A 25,659-nucleotide genomic window follows, 5' to 3' on the forward strand; every position below is an offset into this window, starting at 1 on the left:
TGCTGCTGCTATCTCTATGGGATCAGGATTGACAATAATTATATACATCCCCTCCAGCTCTGTCTGTATACTGCTGCTATCTCTATGGGATCAGGCTATATAGTAGTTATACACTTCCCCTCCAGCTCTGTCTGTATACTACTGCTGCTATCTCTATGGGATCAGGATATATAGTAGTCATACACCTCCCCTCAAGCTCTATCTGTATACTGCTGCTATATCCATGGGATCAGGATATATATTAATTATGCACCTCCCCTCCAGCCCTATCTGTATACTGCTGCTATGTCTATGGGATTAGAATATAAAGTAGTTATACTCCTCCCCTACAGCTCTATCTGTATACTGCTGCTATGTCTATGGGATCAGGATATAAAGTAGTTATACACCTCCCCTACAGCTCTATCTGTATACTGTTGCTATCTCTATGGGATCAGGATATAAAGTAGTTATACTCCTCCCCTACAGCTTATCTGTATACTGCTGCTATCTCTATGGGATCAGGATATATAGTAGTTATGCACCTCCCCTCCAGCTCTATCTGTATACTGTTGCTATCTCTATGGGATCAGGATATAAAGTAGTTATACTCCTCCCCTACAGCTTATCTGTATACTGCTGCTATCTCTATGGGATCAGGATATATAGTAGTTATGCACCTCCTCTACAGCTCTATCTGTATACTGCTATTGCTGAAGTTGGGGAATACATTGTTTCATAGGAGTTATCCAGGAATAGAAAAACGGAGCTAATCTTTCGGAAAACAGCACCAACCCTATCCTCAGGTTGTGTGCGTTGTTACAAATTGGTTCCATTCACTTTAATGGAACTGATCTGCAATACCGCACAAAACCTGAGGACAGGGTTGGCGCTGTTTTTCTAGTCTCAGATAACCCCTTTAAGGAGGGAATGCAGAGCAGAAATGCACAAGTAAGAGATGCAGAAGTATAAAGTATTTTTCTGTCATTTGTTTTCTTTTTGGAACTCACCAGTCAATTAAAGAGGGTAACTTTAACCATTTGCAATCCGGTATGAAAAGCAGGAAGGAATATCAAAAGACAAAAATAAACATTCGCAGGTAGAAACACATAGAAACATAAACTCCAGCAGCTGCAGCTTATGGGAGTAGAAGACAGTATAAAGCAGTGAAAATAAAACTGTGGATTCCAACCTATGCTTCCCCAGCTATTGCGAAACTACAACTCCCAGCATGCCCGGACAGCCATTGGCTGTCCGGGCATGCTGGGAGTTGTAGTTTTGTAACACCCGGAGAACCACATGCGATTAAACTGGTATTTCAGGAAATAAACTTTTTTTGATATATCAACTGGTTCCAGAAAATTATACAGATTTTAAAATGACTTTTATAAAAAAAATCTTAATCCTTTCAATAATTATCAGCTGCTGAAGTTGAGTTGTTCTTTTCTGTCTGGCAACAGTGCTCTCTGCTGACATCTCTGTCTGTCTCGGGAACTGCACAGAGTAGAAGAGGTTTGCTATGGGGATTTGCTTCTACTCTGGACAGTTCCCGAGACACGTGTCATCAGAGAGTACTTAGACAGAAAAGAACAACTCAACTTCAGCAGCTCATAAGTACTGAAAGGATTAAGATTTTTTTTTTCTTTTTAAATAATTTACAAACCTGTTTAACTTTCTGGAGCCAGTTGATAGAGATATATATATATATATATATATATATATATATCTCTAAGTTTTTTTCCTGGATAACCCCTTTAATCAAAACTATTTACAATGTTCCTCATCATCTCCATACCTGCCGCAAAATCATTGTGAGTCATGGCGTCACCAGAGGTTTCGGGGTTTTTCTATCAAGAAAAAAGAACGACTCCGGCCCGAATCGTCTTGTCATTATGATCTTCCATAACTTCCTAAAAAAAGGAAAAGTATTCCTGATTAGGCGACATGTAATACCGCAATTCTCCTGGAGGGGAGCTGCAGGAAGAATGGACACCTTCTATTTCCATTAAGCCCCACCCCTTTGGGTTCCATTTCACGAGAGAATTCCATAAAACCCATTAGGGAGTATAGGGAAGGGTTTATTCAGACAGGACATGTAGATGGCGGTATTATTTATCAAGCATGATCACATACTATATAGTCCATATTATAGCTGCATCCTGTCCTCCACCTCCATATTGGCCTCTATATAGAACAGAGAGCATTCTGGGTGTTGTCAATCCTAAATAAACATTTCCACTGCACTGATACATTGTAACAAACTTGGAACAGGAGAGAGATTTGTGCTGCTGCTGTTTCTTATTATCCAGTCTGAATAAAACTGTAACAAACCCTCAGCTGTGAGAAGTGTTGGCTTTCTATCGCTTGACGTCATTGTCTTCATTCACTGACAGCAAGTAGAGATTTTGATAAGGTGGAGAATAAAAACATTATCACACATATAGGGTGCTGTATGTTATCCCGGATATATAGGGTGCTGTATGTTATCCCGGATATATAGGGCGCTGTATGTTATCCCGGATATATAGGGCGCTGTATGTTATCCCGGATATATAGGGCGCTGTATGTTATCCCGGATATATAGGGTGCTGTATGTTATCCCGGATATATAGGGCGCTGTATGTTATCCCGGATATATAGGGTGCTGTATGTTATCCCGGATATATAGGGCGCTGTATGTTATCCCGGATATATAGGGCGCTGTATGTTATCCCGGATATATAGGGTGCTGTATGTTATCCCGGATATATAGGGCGCTGTATGTTATCCCGGATATATAGGGTGCTGTATGTTATCCCGGATATATAGGGCGCTGTATGTTATCCCGGATATATAGGGTGCTGTATGTTATCCTGGATATAGGGCACTGTATACACAAATACGGTCTTCATGGAAGAGTCATCAGAAGAAAACCTCTTCTACGTCCTCACCACAAAAATCAGCGTTTGAACTTTGCAAATGGACATATAGACAAGCCTGATGCATTTTGGAAACAAGTTCTGTGGACCGATGAGGATAAAATGTAACTTTTTGGCCGGAATGAGCAAAGGTACGTTTGGAGAAGAAGGGGAACAGAATTTAATGAAAAGAACCTCTGTCCAACTGTTAAGCATGGGGGTGGATCAATCATGCTTTGGGGTTGTATTGCAGCCAGTGGCACAGGGAACATCTCACGAGTAGAAGGAAAAATGGATTCAATAAAATTTCAGCAAATTTTGGATGCTAACTTGATGCCATCTGTGAAAAAGCTGAAGTTAAAGAGAGGATGGCTTCTACAAATGGATAATGATCCTAAACACACCTCGAAATCCACGGGGGATTACATCAAGAGGCGTAAACTGAAGGCTTTGCCATGGCCTTCACAATCTCCTGACCTCAACATAATTGCAAATGTATGGATAGACCTTAAAAGAGCAGTACATGACAGACAGCCCAGAAATCTCAAAGAACTGGAAGACTTTTGTAAGGAAGAATGGGCAAAGAGACCTCAAACAAGAATTGAAAGACTCTTGGCTGCTACAAAAAGCGTTTACAAGCTGTGATACTTGCCAAAGGGGGCAGTACAAGATATTAACTCTGCAGGTGCCCATACTTTTGCAGACGCCATATTTTTTGTTTTCTGTTATTTTGAAAGTGTAAATGATGGAAATAAAATGTAACTTTTGGTGACATATTATAAGAATGTCTAATCTGTAATTTGATGCCTTTTGGAGATTTTTCCATCTTTCCTTGGCTTCTTTATGCACATTAATACAAATTATTCCTGGGTGCCCAAACTTTTGATCCCCACTGTATATAGGGTGCTGTATGTTATCCCATATATAGGGCGCTGTATGTTATCCCATATATAGGGCTCTGTATATTATCCCATATATAGGGCGCTGTATGTTATCCCATATATAGAGTACTGTATGTTATCCCATATATAGGGCGCTGTATGTTATCCCATATATAGGGCGCTGTATGTTATCCCATATATAGGGTGCTGTATGTTATCCCATATATAGAGTACTGTATGTTATCCCATATATAGGGTGCTGTATGTTATCCCATATATAGGGCGCTGTATGTTATCCCATATATAAGACGCTGTATGTTATCTCATATATAGGGCGCTGTATGTTATCCCATATATAGGGCGCTGTATGTTATCCCATATATAGGGCGCTGTATGTTATCCCATATATAGGGCACTGTATGTTATCCCATATATAGGGCGCTGTATGTTATCCCATATATAGGGCTCTGTATATTATCCCATATATAGGGCGCTGTATGTTATCCCATATATAGGGTGCTGTATGTTATCCCACATATAGGGCGCTGTATGTTATCCCATATATAGGGTGCTGTATGTTATCCCATATATATGGTGCTGTATGTTATCCCATATATAGGGCGCTGTATGTTATCCCATATATAGGGCGCTGTATGTTATCCCATATATAGGGTGCTGTATGTTATCCCATATATAGAGTACTGTATGTTATCCCATATATAGGGTGCTGTATGTTATCCCATATATAGGGCGCTGTATGTTATCCCATATATAAGACGCTGTATGTTATCTCATATATAGGGCGCTGTATGTTATCCCATATATAGGGCGCTGTATGTTATCCCATATATAGGGCGCTGTATGTTATCCCATATATAGGGCACTGTATGTTATCCCATATATAGGGTGCTGTATGTTATCCCATATATAGGGCTCTGTATATTATCCCATATATAGGGCGCTGTATGTTATCCCATATATAGGGTGCTGTATGTTATCCCACATATAGGGCGCTGTATGTTATCCCATATATAGGGTGCTGTATGTTATCTCATATATAGGGCGCTGTATGTTATCCCATATATAGGGTGCTGTATGTTATCCCATATATAGGGCGCTGTATGTTATCCCATATATATGGCGCTGTATGTTATCCCATATATAGGGCGCTGTATGTTATACCGGATATATAGGGCGCTGTATGTTATCCCATATATAGGGTGCTGTATGTTATCCCATATATAGGGCACTGTATGTTATCCCATATATAGAGTAATGTATGTTATCCCATATATAGGGCGCTGTATGTTATCCCATATATAGGGCACTGTATGTTATCCCGGATATAGGGTGCTGTATGTTATCCCATATATAGGGTGCTGTATGTTATCCCATATATAGGGCACTGTAGGTTATCCCATATATAGAGTAATGTATGTTATCTCATATATAGGGCGCTGTATGTTATCCCATATATAGGGTGCTGTATGTTATCCCATATATAGGGCGCTGTATGTTATCCCATATATAGGGTGCTGTATGTTATCCCATATATAGGGCGCTGTATGTTATCCCATATATAGGGTGCTGTATGTTATCCCATATATAGGGCTCTGTATGTTATCCCATATATAGGGCGCTGTATGTTATCCCATATATAGGGCGCTGTATGTTATCCCATATATAGGGCGCTGTATGTTATCCCATATATAGGGTGCTGTATGTTATCCCATATATAGGGTGCTGTATGTTATCCCATATATAGGGCGCTGTATGTTATCCCGGATATAGGGCGCTGTATGTTATCCCATATATAGGGCGCTGTATGTTATCCCATATATAGGGCGCTGTATGTTATCCCATATATAGGGCGCTGTATGTTATCCCATATATAGGGCGCTGTATGTTATCCCATATATAGGGCGCTGTATGTTATCCCATATATAGAGCGCTGTATGTTATCCCATATATAGGGCGCTGTATGTTATCCCATATATAGGGCGCTGTATGTTATCCCACATATAGGGCGCTGTATGTTATCCCATATATATAGGGCGCTGTATGTTTTCCCATATATAGGGCTCTGTATGTTATCCCATATATAGGGCGCTGTATGTTATCCCATATATAGGGCTCTGTATGTTATCCCATACATAGGGCTCTGTATGTTATCCCATATATAGGGTGCTGTATGTTATCCCACATATAGGGCACTGTATGTTATCCCACATATAGGGCACTGTATATTATCCCATATATAGAGTACTGTATGTTATCCCATATATAGGGCGCTGTATGTTATCCCATATATAGGGTACTGTATGTTATCCCATATATAGGGTGCTGTATGTTATCCCATATATAGGGTGCTGTATGTTATCCCAGATATAGGGCGCTGTATGTTATCCCATATATAGGGCGCTGTATGTTATCCCATATATAGGGCGCTGTATGTTATCCCATATATAGGGCGCTGTATGTTATCCCATATATAGGGTGCTGTATGTTATCCCGGATATAGGGTGCTGTATGTTATCCCGGATATAGGGTGCTGTATGTTATCCCATATATAGGGCTCTGTATGTTATCCCATATATAGGGTGCTGTATGTTATCCCATATATATGGCGCTGTATGTTATCCCGGATATAGGGCTCTGTATGTTATCCCATATATAGGGTGCTGTATGTTATCCCATATATAGGGTGCTGTATGTTATCCCATATATAGGGCGCTGTATGTTATCCCATATATAGGGCGCTGTATGTTATCCCATATATAGGGTGCTGTATGTTATCCCATATATAGGGCGCTGTATGTTATCCCTGATATAGGGTTCAGGAAATTCACACCGAGGAGTCAGAAGTGAGTACCGCGGCAGAGGCCGCTTTCTCTACCCCTCCTTCTACCCCCCAGACCCAGAGCAAACCCCCCAGGCCCAGAAGTCTGCAGCACATCCCCGGTCCCACCTTTACCAAAGTGGTTGTTTGGCGATGAGTCTGGACTAATACAATATATGAGGGAGCACCTTCTTCCCTTGCCAGAGAAGTCCCATCCCCCAGCTCCACCGGCCCAGTCCGAGAGGGCCAGAAGAGAAGCTAAGGTGGCCGAGGTTGTAGAGGGTGATGAGGACACAGAGAATGGAAAGATAAGGGCAGAAGCTGCAGCCATATGAGGTGCGACAAGCGCAGAAGCAGGATACGAAAGCATTGGAGGCCCTGTACATTAGGAAGCTAGAACATCCCCGAGAGGGAGAGCCACCCCTGGAACGTAGCAGAAGCATGGTCAAAAATTTGTCAAAGTGCGGGGGTTTGGCACCCTCATGGACTGTCATCATGGAGGGACCATCTTGGTCAATTGTCGGGCAGTTCAGAGAGACTATCTCCCCCCACCATTGCATTCTCTAGAAAGCTGGGAGATGGTGGAGTATACTCCTGTACAGAGTATAAGAGAGGGGGCGGCTGCAGTGACCCATCGAAATAATCCAACCCAGATTCTGTTTGCATACTTCCCATTGGACGACTGGGACGCCGATCACTTTGGATTGCTGCTGCCTAAAATCAGAGGTACCGTCCAGGAGGAGGAGGTCTACATGCCCGAGGTGCCTATCATGGCACCAAAGTACCTGCCAAAGTTGTCTGTGAATGTGCCCAGGCCTACTCCTGTGGGCGAGGAGGTTTGGCCTAATCAGGGAGCACCAACTGAAGTGCCCCGGCCTACTCCCGCAGAGAAGGTTTGGCCGGCCCAACAGGCACCAACTCATGTTCCCCCAGTTGCACAAGCCGCTGCTGTACAAATGGTGGTCACCATCAGCCCCACCATTACAGAGTCTACTTTGTCACGGGTGAACTGGAACACCCAAGTGGGCACAGTCCCGTGGATCCCGTGTCCCAGCCTCGGAAGCAGTCCGGTAGGCAAAGCTGGGATTGCGAGTTTCTAAGTTAAAGAAGCCTACCAGTGATAATTCTGCTATGTGTCACTAACTTTACTTTGTAAAAGCTATGCAACGTTTAAGAAGAAGTGCCTGATGAACTTGTCAAGAAGTTTATTTGTAACCATTTGCATAAGTGTATGTGCCCGGCTTTTAGCCGTAATTCTGTACTAAGAACTTTTAAGAGGACCAGAACTGTGGAGCGATACTAGGAACAAAAAGAATAATATATGTATATACCATTAGAGTAATATATTTTGCTATTTTCTTTGTGCAAGTGAGTATTCTTGTACGTGTACTATAATGTTTCTGGTGTGCTGTAATGAAATGTATATAATATGTTTGTACAAAAATGTCAAGGTGTACAGTGTCTTCAGTTCATGGCAATTTATATAGGAGGTATCCTGACCCAGTCAGGAGAAGTGTAGCCACTACCTCACCGCCATGACAGCTTTCCGCTGGATATAGGGAGTAAAAACAGTATCACACATAGTCCAATTAATCTAGTCAGTCTATATAATGTGTATATGAGTTAGTCAAAATGTCTAGTCAGGACTGTATCTAACGTGTCCATTTCCAGTCCATATTGTCCCAAGGTTTACGTATCTAACATTTTTTCCTGTCCCCATGTACAGGGTGCTCTCCTGGCCAGATGGTTCCCCTGCAACTTAAGTAAAGGATATGGAGGGACAGAAATGCTGTATACAGAGGTAACAATGGTGTGTTGTCTAAAATATGTATAGAGTTCTGGGGAGAAGTGTTTTAGTACCGAAGGGCCCCAGTAGCTATGGCATTTGGTAAATAGTTTCCGGCAGCCCAATCTGCAATTTATTGTGTTTCAGTGTCTAGAGTGTAATGAATCCTGTGTGTCTACCAATTTATTTCCCAAAGGAGCATATATGGACATTTCTAAAGTTCTACATGGGCTCGTCCCCTGTTATTAAAGGGGTATTCCAGGCCAAAACTTTTTTTTATATATCAACTGGCTCCGGAAAGTTAAACAGATTTGTAAATTACTTCTATTAAAAAATCTTAATCCTTCCAATAGTTATTAGCTTCTGAAGTTGAGTTGTTGTTTTATGTCTAACTGCTCTCTGATGACTCACGTCCCGGGAGCTGTGTAGTTACTATGGGGATGGTTTCCCATCATGCACATCATCACGGGACGTGACATCCTCATTGAGCAGTTAGACAGAATACTTCAGAAGCTAATAACTATTGGAAGGATTAAGATTTTTTAATAGAAGTAATTTACAAATCTGTTTAACTTTCAGGAGCCAGTTGATATATATAAAAAAAAGGTTTTGTCTGGAATACCCCTTTAACTATCCAGATCTATGAAGGACATTTTATACCAAGGAACTGTCACTAGGTCTCAGTGGTCTTCCGCCCTCCAGGACTGGGCGCCGAGGACGGTTGTATTCAAGAGGGGGAGTTTGTGGTGGCCCAGTACAGGAGGTGTTACCCCGTACCCTTGCTGCCCTGTCAGGCAGCCTCCCTACAGTGTCCTCTGGGCCTCTTGCATCTGTCAACTTGGCCTGCATTACATTGACAATATCTACTACAAGTCCCAGCAAGCCCTTAAGGTCTCTGCGCCACTGGTCACCTCCTTGGGCCCTGGCTGAACTGTGAAGACTTTACCATCTGTCTACCCTCAATAAAGCTATCGTTGTCTGTAACTTGGCGTCAGGGTCATTATTTGCGCCGGTGCCTAGCCCAGGATCTAGCAGCATATCTTCGGGTGGTATCGAGGATAAACCACACCCTGGCATCACGAATACAAGGGGTTAATGCTATCTGCCACTAGGGTAATTCCATCTGCCCTTTGCATCACACCTTCTACCACATTAAAGCTTTGTCATTCTACATGTAAACATTGACAGAGCGAAACGCACTAAGTAAACGGTGCGGCTGTCACCTCAATAACCTTCCGGGATCTCAAGATTTATTGCTTTTTCCATTGCAGATTTGTAAAGCAGCAGGAGTGCAAATTTTAGATTTTTTTTTTCAATGATCCGATTGCGGATTATCAGACGGCCATAGAAAAATATTCTGTATTCTGATCTGGACGTTCTCTATTAGGCCATGTTCACACAGTGGGATTTTCAAGCGGAATCTGGCTGAAATTGCATTGCAGCAGAGTCCTATTGTTTTCAATGGGATTCTGCTGCACTGTCTACACCATTGTTTCCCAACCAGGGTGCCTCCAGCTGTTGCAAAACTACAACTCCCAGCATGCCCAGACAGCCGAAGGCTGTCTGGGCATGCTGGGAGTTGTAGTTTTGAAACAGCTGGAGGCACCCTGGTTGGGAAACACTGGTCTACACCGTGGAATTTCCGCTGCAGAACCATCTGCAAATACGGTCTCCAAAGAAAGAAAGATCTGGCATATTAATTATTTCTGCAGAATCTGCTTAGAAATGCATTGGCGTCTATGGAGACAGAGCATTTCCGAGTGGTCCTAGTGCCGCCCAATCAATGTTCTCCCCTGTTCCTCATTCGTATTCTGCCCCTCGTCCTCCCACATTATACAGCGTTACATAACTTGTTGCTTTTTGAAGCAGCACCACAACCCCCCTCCCCTGCAGACAACACGTGCCGCTCCGAGTCTCGGATGTCACTTTGACCTCCAGGGGGTTGGCACCAGATCTCCACTTGGCTGCAGGACATGCTCTGGGCTTAGATACATCACCTGGGTATATACACTGCTCATCCCTCGTGAACACAAACAATTACTAACAACCGTCACGGATAAATTTAGACGGGCTAGTAGTCATTTGGGGGCTCGTCCGGGATGGCAACAAATCAACAAACACAAATAAACTAGAGGCCCCTTAAAGGGGTACGCCAGTGGAAAACGATTTTTTTTTTTAATCAACTAGTGTTGAGAGAGTTATACAGATTTGTAAATTACTTCCATGTAGAAATCTTAATCCTTCCAGTACTTATTAGCTGCTGTATGCTCCACAGGAATTTCTTTTCTGTCTGACCATAGTGCTCTCTGCTGACACCTCTGTCTGTTTCAGGAACTGTCCAGAGCAGGAGAGGTTTTCTATGGGGATTTGCTCCTGCTCAGGACAGTTCCTGACATGGACAGAGGTGTCAGCAGAGAGCACTGTGGTCAAACAGAAAGGAAAATTCATAAAGAAAAGAACTTCCTGTGGAGCATACAGCAGCTGATAAGTACTGGAAGGATTAAGATTTTTATATAGAAGTAATTTACAAACTTTCTAGCACCAGTTGATTTAAAAAAAATATTCCACCAGAGTACCCCTTTAAAGGAACATTCTGGGCACTTTATATACTGCTGGAGGGGGCAGATTTATATTTGACCACAGTCATGTTGTAACCATTTGTATAATTTAATAGTCACACTGTGACCCCAAGTGGCCAAAACCACGACCGGACGGTCACACGAAAACCCCTCTCGATTGCTGCGACTGTGCAGTTTAACCCCTTTTATACCATTAGTTGTGACACAAGCGCAATCTGCAAAGTACAACACGGCCATCTTAGGTCATGTGACCTTGGTCTCAAGAAAATGGGCAAAAAATCACCATGTAGTCGGAGCTTAATCTGATCACATCAGTAGCACAAACCTCTCTTGTTCTGATAGTTTGCTACAATGTATCAGTCTGGGCTCCATGTTGTCTGCACTGGATACAGTTGTAACCAATTCTCATTATGGCTGTCTTTGTTGTAGGGACACTGTAGATCAGTGGTCTCCAACCTGTGGACCTCCAGATGTTGCAAAACTACAACTCCCCGCATACCCATACACATAAGCACTATAGCTATCACTGTTATGGGGGAACATGGGCTGTGGGGATATTGTCACTATTATGGGGGCACGTGGGTTGTGGGGATATTGTCACTATTATGGGGGCACATGGGCTGTGGGGATATTGTCACTATTATGGGGGCACATGGGTTGTGGGATGTTGTCACTATTATGGGGGAACATGGGTTGTGGGGAAATTGTCACTATGGGGGCACATAGGTTGTGGGGATATTGTCACTATTATGGGGGAACATGGGTTGTGGGGAAAATGTCACTATGGGGGCACATGGGTTGTGGGATGTTGTCACTATTATGGGGGCACATTGGTTGTGGGGATATAGTCACTATTATGGGGGCACATTGGTTGTGGGGATATTGTCACTATTATGGGGGCACATGGGATGTGGGGATATTGTCACTATTATGGGGGCACATGGGTTGTGGGGATATTGTCACTATTATGGGGGCACATGGGTTGTGGGGATATTGTCACTATTATGGGGGCACATGGGTTGTGGGGATATTGTCACTATTATGGGGGCACATGGGTTGTGGGGATATTGTCACTATTATGGGGGCACATGGGTTGTAGGGATATTGTCACTATTATGGGGCACATGGGTTGTGGGGATATTGTCATTATTAGGGGGCACATTGGTTGTGGGATGTTGTCACTATTATGGGGGCACATGGGTTGTGGGATGTTGTCACTATTATGGGAGCACATTGGTTGTGGGGATATTGTCACTATTATGGGGGCACATGGGTTGTGGGGATATTGTCACTATTATGGAGGCACATAGGTTGTGGGGATATTGTCACTATTATGGGGGCACATTGGTTGTGGGGATATTGTCACTATTATGGAGGCACATAGATTGTGGGGTGTTGTCACTATTATGGGGGCACATTGGTTGTGGGGATATTGTCACTATTATGGGGGCACATGGGTTGTGGCGATATTGTCATTATTATGGGGGCACATTGGTTGTGGGGATATTGTCACTATTATGGGGGCACATGGGTTGTGGGGATATTGTCATTATTAGGGGGCACATGGGTTGTGGGGATATTGTCACTATTATGGGGCACATGGGTTGTGGGGATATTGTCACTATTATGGGGCACATGGGTTGTGGGGATATTGTCATTATTAGGGGGCACATTGGTTGTGGGGATATTGTCACTATTATGGAGGCACATAGGTTGTGGGGATATTGTCACTATTATGGGGCACATGGGTTGTGAGGATATTGTCATTATTAGGGGGCACATTGGTTGTGGGATGTTGTCACTATTATGGGGGCACATGAGTTGTGGGATGTTGTCACTATTATGGGAGCACATTGGTTGTGGGGATATTGTCACTATTATGGAGGCACATGGGTTGTGGGGATATTGTCATTATTAGGGGGCACATTGGTTGTGGGGATATTGTCACTATTATGGGGGAACATGGGTTGTTATTATGGGGAACTCTATAACCTATAAATACGCCACTACAACGTATAGGGTAAACCCACTAAGAGTAAAAAATTTATATAATAAAATAAATAAGAAAATATTAATCTAATAAATCCAATAAACATCAAGTTAATAAATATAGTTTTATTTTACAAAAAAAAGTACATATATCATACACAAATGAAAAAATAATAATATATAGCTATATAGCATACATAAAAATAATGATAATAAATAGCGCAATTTGATAATGTGTATAATTAATTAATAAAAAAAAATATGTATATGTAAATATATAAAATGAGCTTAAAAAATGCTAAAGATGGCAGGGACGGGAAAAAGATGTAAACAAGAAAGATGTGAATGCGGGGTCAATTGATCACCAATGGATCATAAAAACATGTAAAATACAAGTATGCGTAAAGTGCAATGTGCAACACAAAAATATATGTGTATGAGATAAATACAATAAAGCAGTGCAAGAAGAACAAAACAAATAAGGTGATAAGAGTGAAGGTGTCGGAATGTAAATACTTGACCCCACATGTAAAAAGAAGGTAGGTTCCATGTCCCTGCGATCACCTCCAACGCGTTTCACCCTGACCGGCTTCATCAAGGAGTATGATAAAGCCGCATTCACATCTTTCTTGTTTACATCTTTTTCCCGTCCCTGCCATCTTTTGCATTTTTTAAGCTCATTTTATATATTTACATATACATATTTTTTTTTATTAATTAATTATACACATTATCAAATTGCGCTATTTATTATCATTATTTTTATGTATGCTATATAGCTATATATTATTATTTTTTCATTTGTGTATGATATATGTACTTTTTTTGTAAAATAAAACTATATTTATTAACTTGATGTTTATTGGATTTATTAGATTAATATTTTCTTATTTATTTTATTATATACATTTTTTACTCTTAGTGGGTTTACCCTATACGTTGTAGTGGCGTATTTATAGGTTATTTAGTTGTTGTTTCGGGTTTTCCCCAATCTTATTTAGACCACAGTATACAGGACTTTTTTCTAGGTTGTTATTATGGGGAACTTTGGCAGATACTGTTATGGAGGCACTATGGCTGTTAATAAAGGGTAACCATAACTGTTATGGGGCACATATTGTCACTATTATGGAGGCACCATGGCTACCATTGTTCTGCGGTTACCCTGGCTGCGGTATTGAGAGCACATGGGGGAGGCAGTCGGGGTTCTCTTTTATAAAGACTTGGCCCCAGGCTTCCTTCTCCCCCTTGGTTACGCCCCGGCTGCTGTGTCCCCATCATTAAGTCATTACAGGCCGTTGTTAATGATACAATTGACTCGGCTTATTACCTGTAATGGAGATCCCATTCACTTCTATGGAAATTCCCTGCGGCTGTGATCATGTGACCGGCTGTAATAATCATCATTATAGTGTGAACACGCGATATGGAGCCGTAATAACACAAATGGGGATTCCCTGCGCCAAACCCGACATCACGTCACCAGGAGCCGAGGATCGGATAGTAAAATCCTATTCAACCATTAGTTACATCTGTTTGTGGAAAAGCTGGGTGATATCCAGTATAATTATAGTCATGAATGTAAAATACATATTGAAGGGTCCGGGACACTTCTATGTCTTCTATAGTTGTCACCTTTTCATCTAAGACAATCACAAACGAGTTACTTCTATCAGTTCCTGGGAAAGCTGGGTGATATCCAGTATCATTAAAGTCATAAAGGAAAATACGTATTTATATATGTTATACAGGGTCTGGGGCACTGACTGATGAAAAGGTGACAACTATAGAAGCTATGTCAGTGCCCCAGATCCTGTACAACATATAAATTGCTATAATTTTACATGGCTATGATCCTAGATATCACCCAGCTTTCCCAGAAACAGATAGAACAAACTGTTTCCAATTGTCTCAGATGAACAGGGTGACAACTATAGAAGCTATAAGACAATTTCAAACAGAGTTAGTTCTATCTGCTCCGGGGAAAGCTGGGTGATATCCAGTATCAATGTAGGCAATGAATGTAAAATACAGTCATGGACGTAAATCTTTGCCCCCCCCTGAAATTTTTAAAGAAAATTAAAGTATTTCTCACAGGAAAGGATTGCAGTAACACAGGTTTTGCTATACACATGTTTATTCCCTTTTTGTGTATTGGAACTAAACCAAAAAAGGCAGAAAAAAAGCAAATTGGACATAATGTCACCAAACTCCAAAAATGGGCTGGATAAAATTATTGGCACCTTAACTTATTATTTGGTTGCACACCCTTTGGAAAAATAACTGAAATCAGTGTCTTCCTATAACCATCAATAAGCTTCTTACACCTCTCAGCAGGAATGTTGGACCACTCTTCCTATAACCATCAATAAGCTTCTTACACCTCTCAGCCGGAATGTTGGACCACTCTTCCTATAACCATCAATAAGCTTCTTACACCTCTCAGCCGGAATGTTGGACCACTCTTCCTTTAAGATGTCTCCACAGGTGATCAATGGGATTTAGATCTGGACTCATTGCTGCCACTTCAGAAGTCTCCAGCACTTTGTTGTCATCCATTTCTGGGGCTTTTTGACGTATGTTTGGGGTCATTGTCCTGCTGGAAGACCCAAGATCTCGGACGCAAACCCAGCTTTCTGACACTGGGCTGTACAGTGCGACCCAAAATCCATTGGTGATCCTCAGATTTCATGATGTCTTGTGCACATTCAAGGCCCCCAGTGCCAGAGGCAGCAAAACAACCCAAAACATCATTGACCTCCACCATATGTCACTGTAGGTTCTGTGTTCTTTTCTTTGTAGCCTCATTCCGTTTTTCGGTAAACAGTAGAATGATTTGCTTTACCAAAAAGCTCTATCTTGGTCTCATCTGTCCACAAGACGTTTTCCCAGAAGGATTTTGGTTACTCAAGTTCATTTTGGTAAAATGTAGTCTTTCTTTTTTATGTCTCTGTGTCAGCAGTGGGGTCCTCCTGGGTCTCCTCCATAGTGGGGTCCTCCTGGGTCTCCTCCATAGTGGGGTCCTCCTGGGTCTCCTCCATAGTGGGGTCCTCCTGGGTCTCCTCCATAGTGGGGTCCTCCTGGGTCTCCTCCATAGTGGGGGTCCTCCTGGGTCTCCTCCATAGTGGGGGTCCTCCTGGGTCTCCTCCATAGTGGGGTCCTCCTGGGTCTCCTTCCATAGTGGGGTCCTCCTGGGTCTCCTCCATAGTGGGGTCCTCCTGGGTCTCCTCCTTAGTGGGGTCCTCCTGGGTCTCCTCCACAGTGGGGTCCTCCTGGGTCTCCTCCACAGTGGGGTCCTCCTGGGTCTCCTCCACAGTGGGGTCCTCCTGGGTCTCCTCCATAGTGGGGTCCTCCTGGGTCTCCTCCATAGTGGGGTCCTCCTGGGTCTCCTCCATAGTGGGGTCCTCCTGGGTCTCCTCCATAGTGGGGTCCTCCTGGGTCTCCTCCATAGTGGGGTCCTCCTGGGTCTCTTCCATAGTGGGGTCCTCCTGGGTCTCCTCCATAGTGGGGTCCTCCTGGGTCTCCTCCATAGTGGGGTCCTCCTGGGTCTCCTCCATAGCGTTTCATTTCATGTAAATGTCGACGGATAGTTCGCGCTGACACTGATGCTCCCTGAGCCTGCAGGACAGCTTGAATATCTTTGGAACTTGTTTGGGGCTGCTTATCCACCATCCGGACTATCCTGCATTGACACCTTTCATCAGTTTTTCTCTTCCGTCGACTCCCAGGGAGATTAGCTACAGTGCCATGGGTTGTAAACTTCTTGATAATGTTGCGCACTGTGGACAAAGACAAATCTAGATCTCTGGAGATGGACTTGTAACCTTGAGATTGTTGATATTATTCCACAATTTTGGTTCCCAAGTCCTCAGACAGTTCTCTTCTCCTCTTTCTGTTGTCCATGCTTAGTGTGGCACACACAGACACACAATGCCAAGACTAAGTGAACTTCTCTCCTTTTTACCTGCTTTCAGGTGTGATTTTTATATTGCCCACACCTGTTACTTGCCCCAGGTGAGTATAAAGGAGCATCACATGCTTGAAACAATCTTATTTTTCCATAATTTTGAAAGGTGCCAATAATTTTGTCCAGACCATTTTTGGAGTTTGGTGACATTATGTCCAATTTGCTTTTTTTCCCCCTTTTTTGGTTTAGTTCCAATAAACACAAATGGAATAAACATGTGTATAGCAAAACATGTGTTACTGCAATCCTTTTCTGTGAGAAATACTTCATTTTCTTGAAAAATTTCAGGGGCGCCAACATTTACGGCCATGACTGTACATAATTATATATGTTATACAGGGTCCGGGGCAGCTTCTATAGTGGTCACCTTTTCATCTTAAAGACTTTCCAATGCCACAAGTGAGGATTCTTCATAGACATAAGTGTCGCCATTGATGTCCTAGTAACAGAATACATAGTAACCTTCTCCTCTATGGCCAATATTACAGAATATCCATAATCTGACCTCTGTGTTATATTTCTCAGTTAATCATAGACATCGACTGCAGTTAAGTTTGTGACCCCCTGTGACTCCACAGCACAATGACTAGGAGAATGCTGGGGCTGGTACGCACAGGGTTAAAGTAGAACACGACTAATCCCACTGCTGGTAAGAGAACTCCGCATGGAATATGATATTCATCTAAATTATGTTGCAACATGAGCTCCTATGATAACAGAGAAAACCGGGACTGTACAGACCAATGTACTTCAGGACCATTAGAACAGTGTTTCCCAACCAGTGTGCCTCCAGCTGTTGCAAAACTACAACTCCCAGCATGCCCGGACAGCCAACGGCTGTCCAGGCATGCTGGGAGTTGTAGTTTTGCAGCAGCTGGAGGCACACTGGTTGGCAAACACTGCTATTGGTCTCCAATCCACTGCCCAGACCATGAAACCTGCTGCTTAGCATGCTGGGAGTTGTAGTTTTGCAACAGCTGGAGGCACACTGGTTGGCAAACACTGCTATTGGTCTCCCATCCACTGCCCAGACCATGAAACCTGCTGCTTAGCATGCTGGGAGTTGTAGTTTTGCAACAGCTGGAAGCACACTGGTTGGGAAACACTACTTTGAGCATTGCTGTTGGTCTCCCATCCACTGCCCAGACCATGATAGCTGCTGCTCAGCATTCTGGGTGTTGGCTGTCCTGGCATGCTTGGAGTTGTAGTGTTGCAACAGCTGGAGACAGACTGTTTGGAAAACACTGCTTTAGAGGCTTGTTTGGTGGGGGCCTAGTAATAGACTTTACACTAAGGTCCAGGAGCCTTAGGTTATACCCCTGTGCCGGAGCACTCGTATAATAACCTATAGGATGGTGGGGAACAGAGGAAAACAGGCTCAATAATACTATCATATGGTTCTCAAATAATACTACCATACAGTGCCCAAATAATACTACTGTAATGTGTTCAAATGATACTACCATACAGTGCCCAAATAATACAACTATTTCATTCTCAAATAGTAATACTATCTTATTCTGAAATAATACTACTCCAGTGTGTTCAAATAATACCACCATACAGTGCTCAAATAATACTACTCCAGTGTGTTCACATAATACCACCATATAGTGCCCAAATAATACTACTCCAGTGTGTTCAAATAATACCACCATACAGTGCCCAAATAATACTACTCCAGTGTGTTCAAATAATACCACCATACAGTGCTCAAATAATACTACTCCAGTGTACAGTGCCCAAATAATACTACTGCAATGTGTTCAAATAATACTACTCCAGTGTGTTCAAATACCACCATACAGTGCCCAAATAATACTACTGCAATGTGTTCAAATAATACAACCATACAGTGCTCAAATAATACTACTCCAGTGTACAGTGCCCAAATAATACTACTGCAATGTGTTCAAATACCACCATACAGTGCTCAAATAATACTACTGCAATGTGTTCAAATAATACCACCATACAGTGCTCAAATAATACTACTCCAGTGTGTTCAAATAATACCACCATGCAGTGCCCAAATAATACTACTGAAATGTGTTCAAATGATACTACAATACGGTGCTCAAATAATATAACCATTTCATCCTCAAATAGTAATACTACCCTATTTACAAATACTACTACTCCAGTATGTTTAAATTACACCACCATACAGTGCCCAAATAATACTACTGCAATGTGTACAAATGATGCTACGGTACCATACAGTGCTCAAATAATACAACCATTTCATTCTCAAACAGTAATACTACCCTATTCTCAAATAATACTACTCCAGTGTGTTTAAATCATAACACCATAAGAGTGCTCAAATAATACCACCACTCAGTGCTCAAATAATACTACTGCCTTATGTTAAATAATACTACTCAGATGTGTCCCAATAAACCAGCATACAGTGTTTACTATCGCACCATGCTCAATACTACTACCCTCTGCTTAAACAACACTACCACACAGTGATATACGGTAATTATACTGCCATATAGTTTTCAAATAATACTATCACAAAGCGCTTTAATACCAACAATCCGTGCTCAAATACTACTCCTGCACTGTACTAAAATAATACAACCACACCGTGCTCAAATACTACTTTCACACTTTCCTTAAATACAACCAGTGCACTGTGCTCGAATAATACCACCACACAGCACTCAAGTAATACTCCTACCCTATGCTCAAATAATACTGCTCCAGTGTGCTCAAGTAATACCCCCACACAGTGACCAAATACTGCCAGATAAACGTTCATAATCCTATCACATCATTCTCAAGTAATGCCACCATACCATGTGCAAATAAAACAGTGTGTCCATATAGTTGCGCCATATAGTACACAAATAGTTGCAACACACAGTTCACAAAAAGTCACACACAAACGATACTCTCTAGGCTGAGCTCTCCAGTAGCACTGTTATACAGAACCAAATACATTACCAAATACTACCACACAGTACACACAGAGCACTGCTATTCACTCCCTAGAGCAGTGTTTCCCAACAAAGGTGCCTCCAGCTGTTGCAAAACTACAACTCCCAGCATGCCCGGACAGCCGCTGGCTGTCCGGGCATGCTGGGAGTTGTAGTTTTGCAACAGCTGGAGGCACCCTGGTTGGGAAACACTGCTCTAGAGTACAATACTATTTCCAAATAATTAACAATCTTATACAAATCAATGTGCAATATAATGGATAAATAATACTGCCATATTGTGCCTGCGGTGTCCAAGTGACATCAACCTGTCTATGGGAACCATACAGTGCTGAGAACAAAGAGAAACTGCACCCCAGAAGCAGCGGAGTGTATCGTGTGTGTGTGCGCAGCCAGCGCTTCATTCATTCTCTATGGGGCTTCCCAGCATTGCCAAGCTCAGAGGGATATCCCAAGGACTATACATCAGCGCAGTCGGATGGGAAACAAAGCGAATAGAATGTGCAGGTCAACTGTGGCTGCAATACAGAAGCAAACAACCACAACATGTACAAGACGCACCGTACGCACTGAGTATAAGAAATACTGTCATCTACGTGACTGATGGATCCAACAGAGATTGAGGAGCATAATCCTGGACTGTATATATTACTGGGGAAGTGTATATACTGACTGTAGGCTACATCCATATAGTGGGGGCCGTGATGACCGCTCTATAGATACTGTTCCCATAATAACAGTGAAATAAAATAAAAAATTCCTTTTTTTTTGTTTTTGTTTTTTTTACAAAAAGGAAAAACTAAAATTTCACGTATTCAGACCCTTTTCTGTGACAAGATATTTATCTCTGGCCCCTCCCATTTCTCCTGATTATCTCTGAGATGTTTCTCCGCCTTGATCGGAGTCACCTGTGGTAAAGTCAGCTGATTGGACAAGACACAGCCCTGTCATGAGGGGGAAAGAACTGCCTGTAGAGCTCAGAGACAGCCCTGTCTATATAAGGTCTCACAGCTGACAATGTATATCAGAGCAAACACCAAGCTGTGAGGGGGGAAAGAACTGCCTGTAGAGCTCAGAGACAGCCCTGTCTATATAAGGCCTCACAGCTGACAATGTATATCAGATCAAACACCAAGTCATGAGGGGGAAAGAACTGCATGTAGAGCTAAGACACAGCCCTGTCTATATAAGATTTCACAGCTGACAATGTATATCAGAGCAAACACCAAGCCATGAGGAGGAAAGAACTGCCTGTAGAGCTAAGACACAGCCCTGTCTATATAAGATTTCACAGCTGACAATGTATATCAGAGCAAACACCAAGCCATGAGGTTGAAAGAACTGCTTGTAGAACTCAGAAATAGGATTGTGTGGAGGCCACAGATCAGGAGAAGGGGACAAAACATTTGTGCTGCACTGAAAGTTCCCAGGAACTCAGTGACCTCCAGGACTCTTCCTAAAGCTGCCGTCCCACCAAATAAAGTAATTGGGGGAGGAGGGGCTTGGTAAGAGAGAAGACCAAGAACCCAATGGGCACCGTGGCCAAGCTCCAAAGATCCTGTGTGCAAATGAGAGAAACTTCCAAAAGGTCAAGAAGCATCTAAAGGATCAGACTGAGGAACAACATTTCGTGGTCTAAAGGAACCAAGACTGAAGTTTCTGACCAATGATGTAAGCATCATATCTAAAAACCAGGCACTGCCCATCACCTGCCCAATACCATCCCTACAGTGATCATGGTGGGGGCAGCATCATGTCTGGGGGAAACCAGGCACTGCCCATCATCTGCCCAATACCATCCCTACAGTGATCATGGTGGGGGCAGCATCATGTCTGGGGGAAACCAGGCACTGCCCATCACCTGCCCAATACCATCCCTACAATGATCATGGTGGAGGCAGCATCATGTCTGGGGGAAACCAGGTACTGCCCATCACCTGCCCAATACCATCCCTACAATGATCATGGTGGAGGCAGCATCATGTCTGGAGGAAACCAGGTACTGCCCATCACCTGCCCAATACCATCCCTACAGTGATCATGGTGGGGGCAGCATCATGTCTGGAGGAAACCAGGTACTACCCATCACCTGCCCAATACCATCCCTACAGTGATCATGGTGGGGGCAGCATCATGTCTGGGGGAAACCAGGCACTGCCCATCACCTGCCCAATACCATCCCTACAGTGGTCATGGTGGGGGCAGTATCATGTCTGGAGGAAACCAGGCACTGCCCATCACCTGCCCAATACCATCCCTACAGTGATCATGGTGGGGTCAGCATCATGTCTGGAGGAAACCAGGCACTGCCCATCACCTGCCCAATACCATCCCTACAGTGATCATGGTGGGGGCAGCATCATGTCTGGAGGAAACCAGGTACTGCCCATCACCTGCCCAATACAATCCCTACAGTGATCATGGTGGGGGCAACATCATGTCTGGAGGAAACCAGGCACTGCCCATCACCTGCCCAATACCATCCCTACAGTGAGATCATGGTGGGGGCAGCATCATGTCTGGAGGAAACCAGACACTGCCCATCACCTGCCCAATACCATCCCTACAGTGATCATGGTGGGGCAGCATCATGTCTGGGGGAAACCAGGTACTGCCCATCACCTGCCCAATACCATCCCTACAGTGATCATGGCGGGGGCAGCATCATGTCTGGAGGAAACCAGGTACTGCCCATCACCTTCCCAATACCATCCCTACAGTGATCATGGTGGGGGCCGCATCCTGTCTGGAGGAAACCAGGCACTGCCCATCACCAGCCCAATACCATCTCTACAGTGATCATGGTGGGGGCAGCATCATGTCTGGGGGAAACCAGGCACTTCCCATCACCTGCCCAATACCATCCCTACAGTGATCATGGTGGGGGCAGCATCATGTCTGGAGGAAACCAGGCACTGCCCATCACCTGCCCAATACCATCCCTACAGTGATCATGGTGGGGGCAGCATCATGTCTGGGGGAAACCAGGCACTGCCCATCACCTGCCCAATACCATCCCTACAGTGATCATGGTGGGGGCAGCATCATGTCTGGGGGAACCAGGTACTGCCCATCACCTGCCCAATACCATCCCTACAGTGATCATGGTGGGGGCAGCATCATGTCTGGAGGAAACCAGGCACTGCCCATCACCTGCCCAATACCATCCCTACAGTGATCATGGTGGGGGCAGCATCATGTCTGGAGGAAACCAGGCACTGCCCATCACCTGCCCAATACCATCCCTACAGTGATCATGGTGGGGGCAGCATCATGTCTGGGGGAAACCAGGCACTGCCCATCACCTGCCAAATACCATCCCTACAGTGATCATGGTGGAGGCAGCATCATGTCTGGGGGAAACCAGGCACTGCCCATCACCTACCCAATACCCTCCCTACAGTGATCATGGTGGGGGCAGCATCATGTCTGGAGGAAACCAGGTACTACCCATCACCTGCCCAATATCACCCCTACAGTGATCATGATGGGGGCAGCATCATGTCTGGAGGAAACCAGGCACTGCCCATTACCTGCCCAATACCATCCCTACAGTGATCATGGTGGGGGCAGCATCATGTCTGGGGGAAACCAGGCAGTGCCCATCACCTGCTCAATACCATCCCTACAGTAATCATGGTGGGGGCAGCATCATGTCTGGGGGAAACCAGGCACTGCCCATCACCTGCCCAATACCATCCCTACAGTGATCATGGTGGGGGCAGCATCATGTATAGAGGAAACCAGGCACTGCCCATCACCTGCCTAATACCATCCCTACAGTGATCATGGTGGGGGCAGCATCATGTCTGGGGGAAACCAGGCACTGCCCATCACCTGCCCAATACATTCCCTACAGTGATCATGGTGGGGGCAGCATCATGTCTGGAGGAAACCAGGTACTGCCCATCACCTGCCCAATACCATCCCTACAGTGATCATGGTGGGGGCAGCATCATGTCTGGGGGAAACCAGGCACTGCCCATCACCTGCCTAATACCATCCCTACAGTGATCATGGTGGGGGCAGCATCATGTCTAGAGGAAACCAGGTACTGCCCATCACCTGCCCAATACCATCCCTACAGTGATCATGGTGGGGGCAGCATCATGTCTGGGGGAAACCAGGCACTGCCCATCACCTGCCTAATACCATCTCTACAGTGATCATGGTGGGGGCAGCATCAGGACAGAACCATCACACTTTGTTATGCTGAGGAGGCAAGAAACGCACTTTATTTGGATTGAATCTTGTGCTGCCGACTATTCTACGAGGACTGAAGCTTTGGTGTCCCGGACCAGGAACCATATGACAGCGCGCACCTGAAGACTTACATACTGTGGACTGTATCGTATAATACAGAACAGATATATCTAATAGAGAACATATATAAACAGATATATCTAATAGAGAACATATATATAGACAGATATATCTAATAGAGAACATCTATAGACAGATATATCTAATAGAGAACATAGATATTAGACAGATATATCTAATAGAGAACATCTATAGACAGATATATCTAATAGAGAACATCTATAGACAGATATATCTAATAGAGAACATATATAGACAGATATATCTAATACAGAACAGATAGATATAGATATATATAGAGAGATATAGATAGAGATATAGATCTAGAGAGAGAGACAGAGATATATATATATAGAGAGAGTGAGAGAGATCTTTCTCCAGGATCTCCGCTTGCTGTCAGTGAATGGAAACATTCTTGTTTACATCCAGAAGCTGAATAAAAAAGAAAACTCTTCAGACCTAATACTTCTCACAGCTGAGGGTTTGTTACAGGCGTATTCAGTCTAAATAGTCCTTTGTGAGGGACAGTCTGGTCTCTGGATACACTGAGCTGAATTGATAAGTTTGTAACAAACCATGATGAATAGACATCCAAACAGTTGACAGGGTGGTGTTTCCCAACCAGCGTGCCTCCAGCTGTTGCAAAACTACAACTCCCAGCATGCCCGGATAGCCAACGGCTATCCGGGCATGCTGGGAGTTGTAGTTTTGCAACAGCTGGAGGCACGCTGGTTGGGAAACACGGCTCTAAAGCATCATCTTGAATATTAGAGGGGGTTATAAGTAAGTGCCCCCCTTTATATACCCCCAGGACACAATGAGGAGGTCCTACCTGTGCAGCACTGGCGCTCACTATCAGGATGGCTGTCACACTTACACGCTCAGGTGTGTTCTGCATGCCACAGGTGAAGCGGCACATACCACAGGTAAACAGGGCTGCTAGGTAACCGGTGTGATCTGTCACCCCCGGGGACGACCGGCCATTGTTATGTTAATACCGTGGAGTGAACACACTTGGGTGTCCTTGACAGCACTGGGACTCAGCAGGAGAGCGGAGATTAACTCTTCCCATGCCTCGCGTCTACCTGAGCTCAGGTGCCACTGCTGTATCCAAGCCGGTCATGTGTGATACCGATCTGATGAGCTAGTGTATGTATCCAATCTTATTGGGTGACGCTGTCTGAGGAGCTGGTGTATCTAAGCCTATCATGTATGAGGATGTCTGATGAGCTGATGTATCTAAGCCTATGATGATGTCTGAGGAGCTGGTGTATCTAAGCCTATCATGTATGATGATGTCTGATGAGCTGAGTTATCTAAGCCTATGATGTATGATGATGTCTGATGAGCTGATGTATCTAAGCCTATCATGTATGATGATGTCTGAGGAGCTGGTGTATCTAAGCCTATCATGTATGATGATGTCTGATGAGCTGATGTATCTAAGCCTATCATGTATGATGATGTCTGA

At 43.8% G+C, this 25,659-nt stretch overlaps 1 protein-coding gene across 4 annotated transcripts in view; it reads right to left on the bottom strand.

Annotated features, from left to right (window-relative positions):
- TOGARAM2 (TOG array regulator of axonemal microtubules 2) overlaps nucleotides 1-25,659 on the bottom strand; it is a 112,405-nt gene that overhangs the window by 62,337 nt on the left and 24,409 nt on the right. For 2 of the 4 annotated variants that reach the window (XM_056568565.1, XM_056568563.1), the window contains exon 2: nucleotides 1,775-1,889. In XM_056568565.1, coding sequence (XP_056424540.1) covers nucleotides 1,775-1,799 — 25 coding nt within the window. In that variant the 5' untranslated portion in view covers nucleotides 1,800-1,889. Of the gene's footprint in view, nucleotides 1-989; nucleotides 1,010-1,774; nucleotides 1,890-25,020; nucleotides 25,257-25,659 lie in introns of those variants that run through there. The other 2 variants (XM_056568564.1, XM_056568566.1) reach the window with 2 other exon arrangements.

Source organism: Hyla sarda, chromosome 3, assembly GCF_029499605.1.
Source record: "Hyla sarda isolate aHylSar1 chromosome 3, aHylSar1.hap1, whole genome shotgun sequence".
Taxonomy (NCBI): domain Eukaryota; kingdom Metazoa; phylum Chordata; class Amphibia; order Anura; family Hylidae; genus Hyla; species Hyla sarda.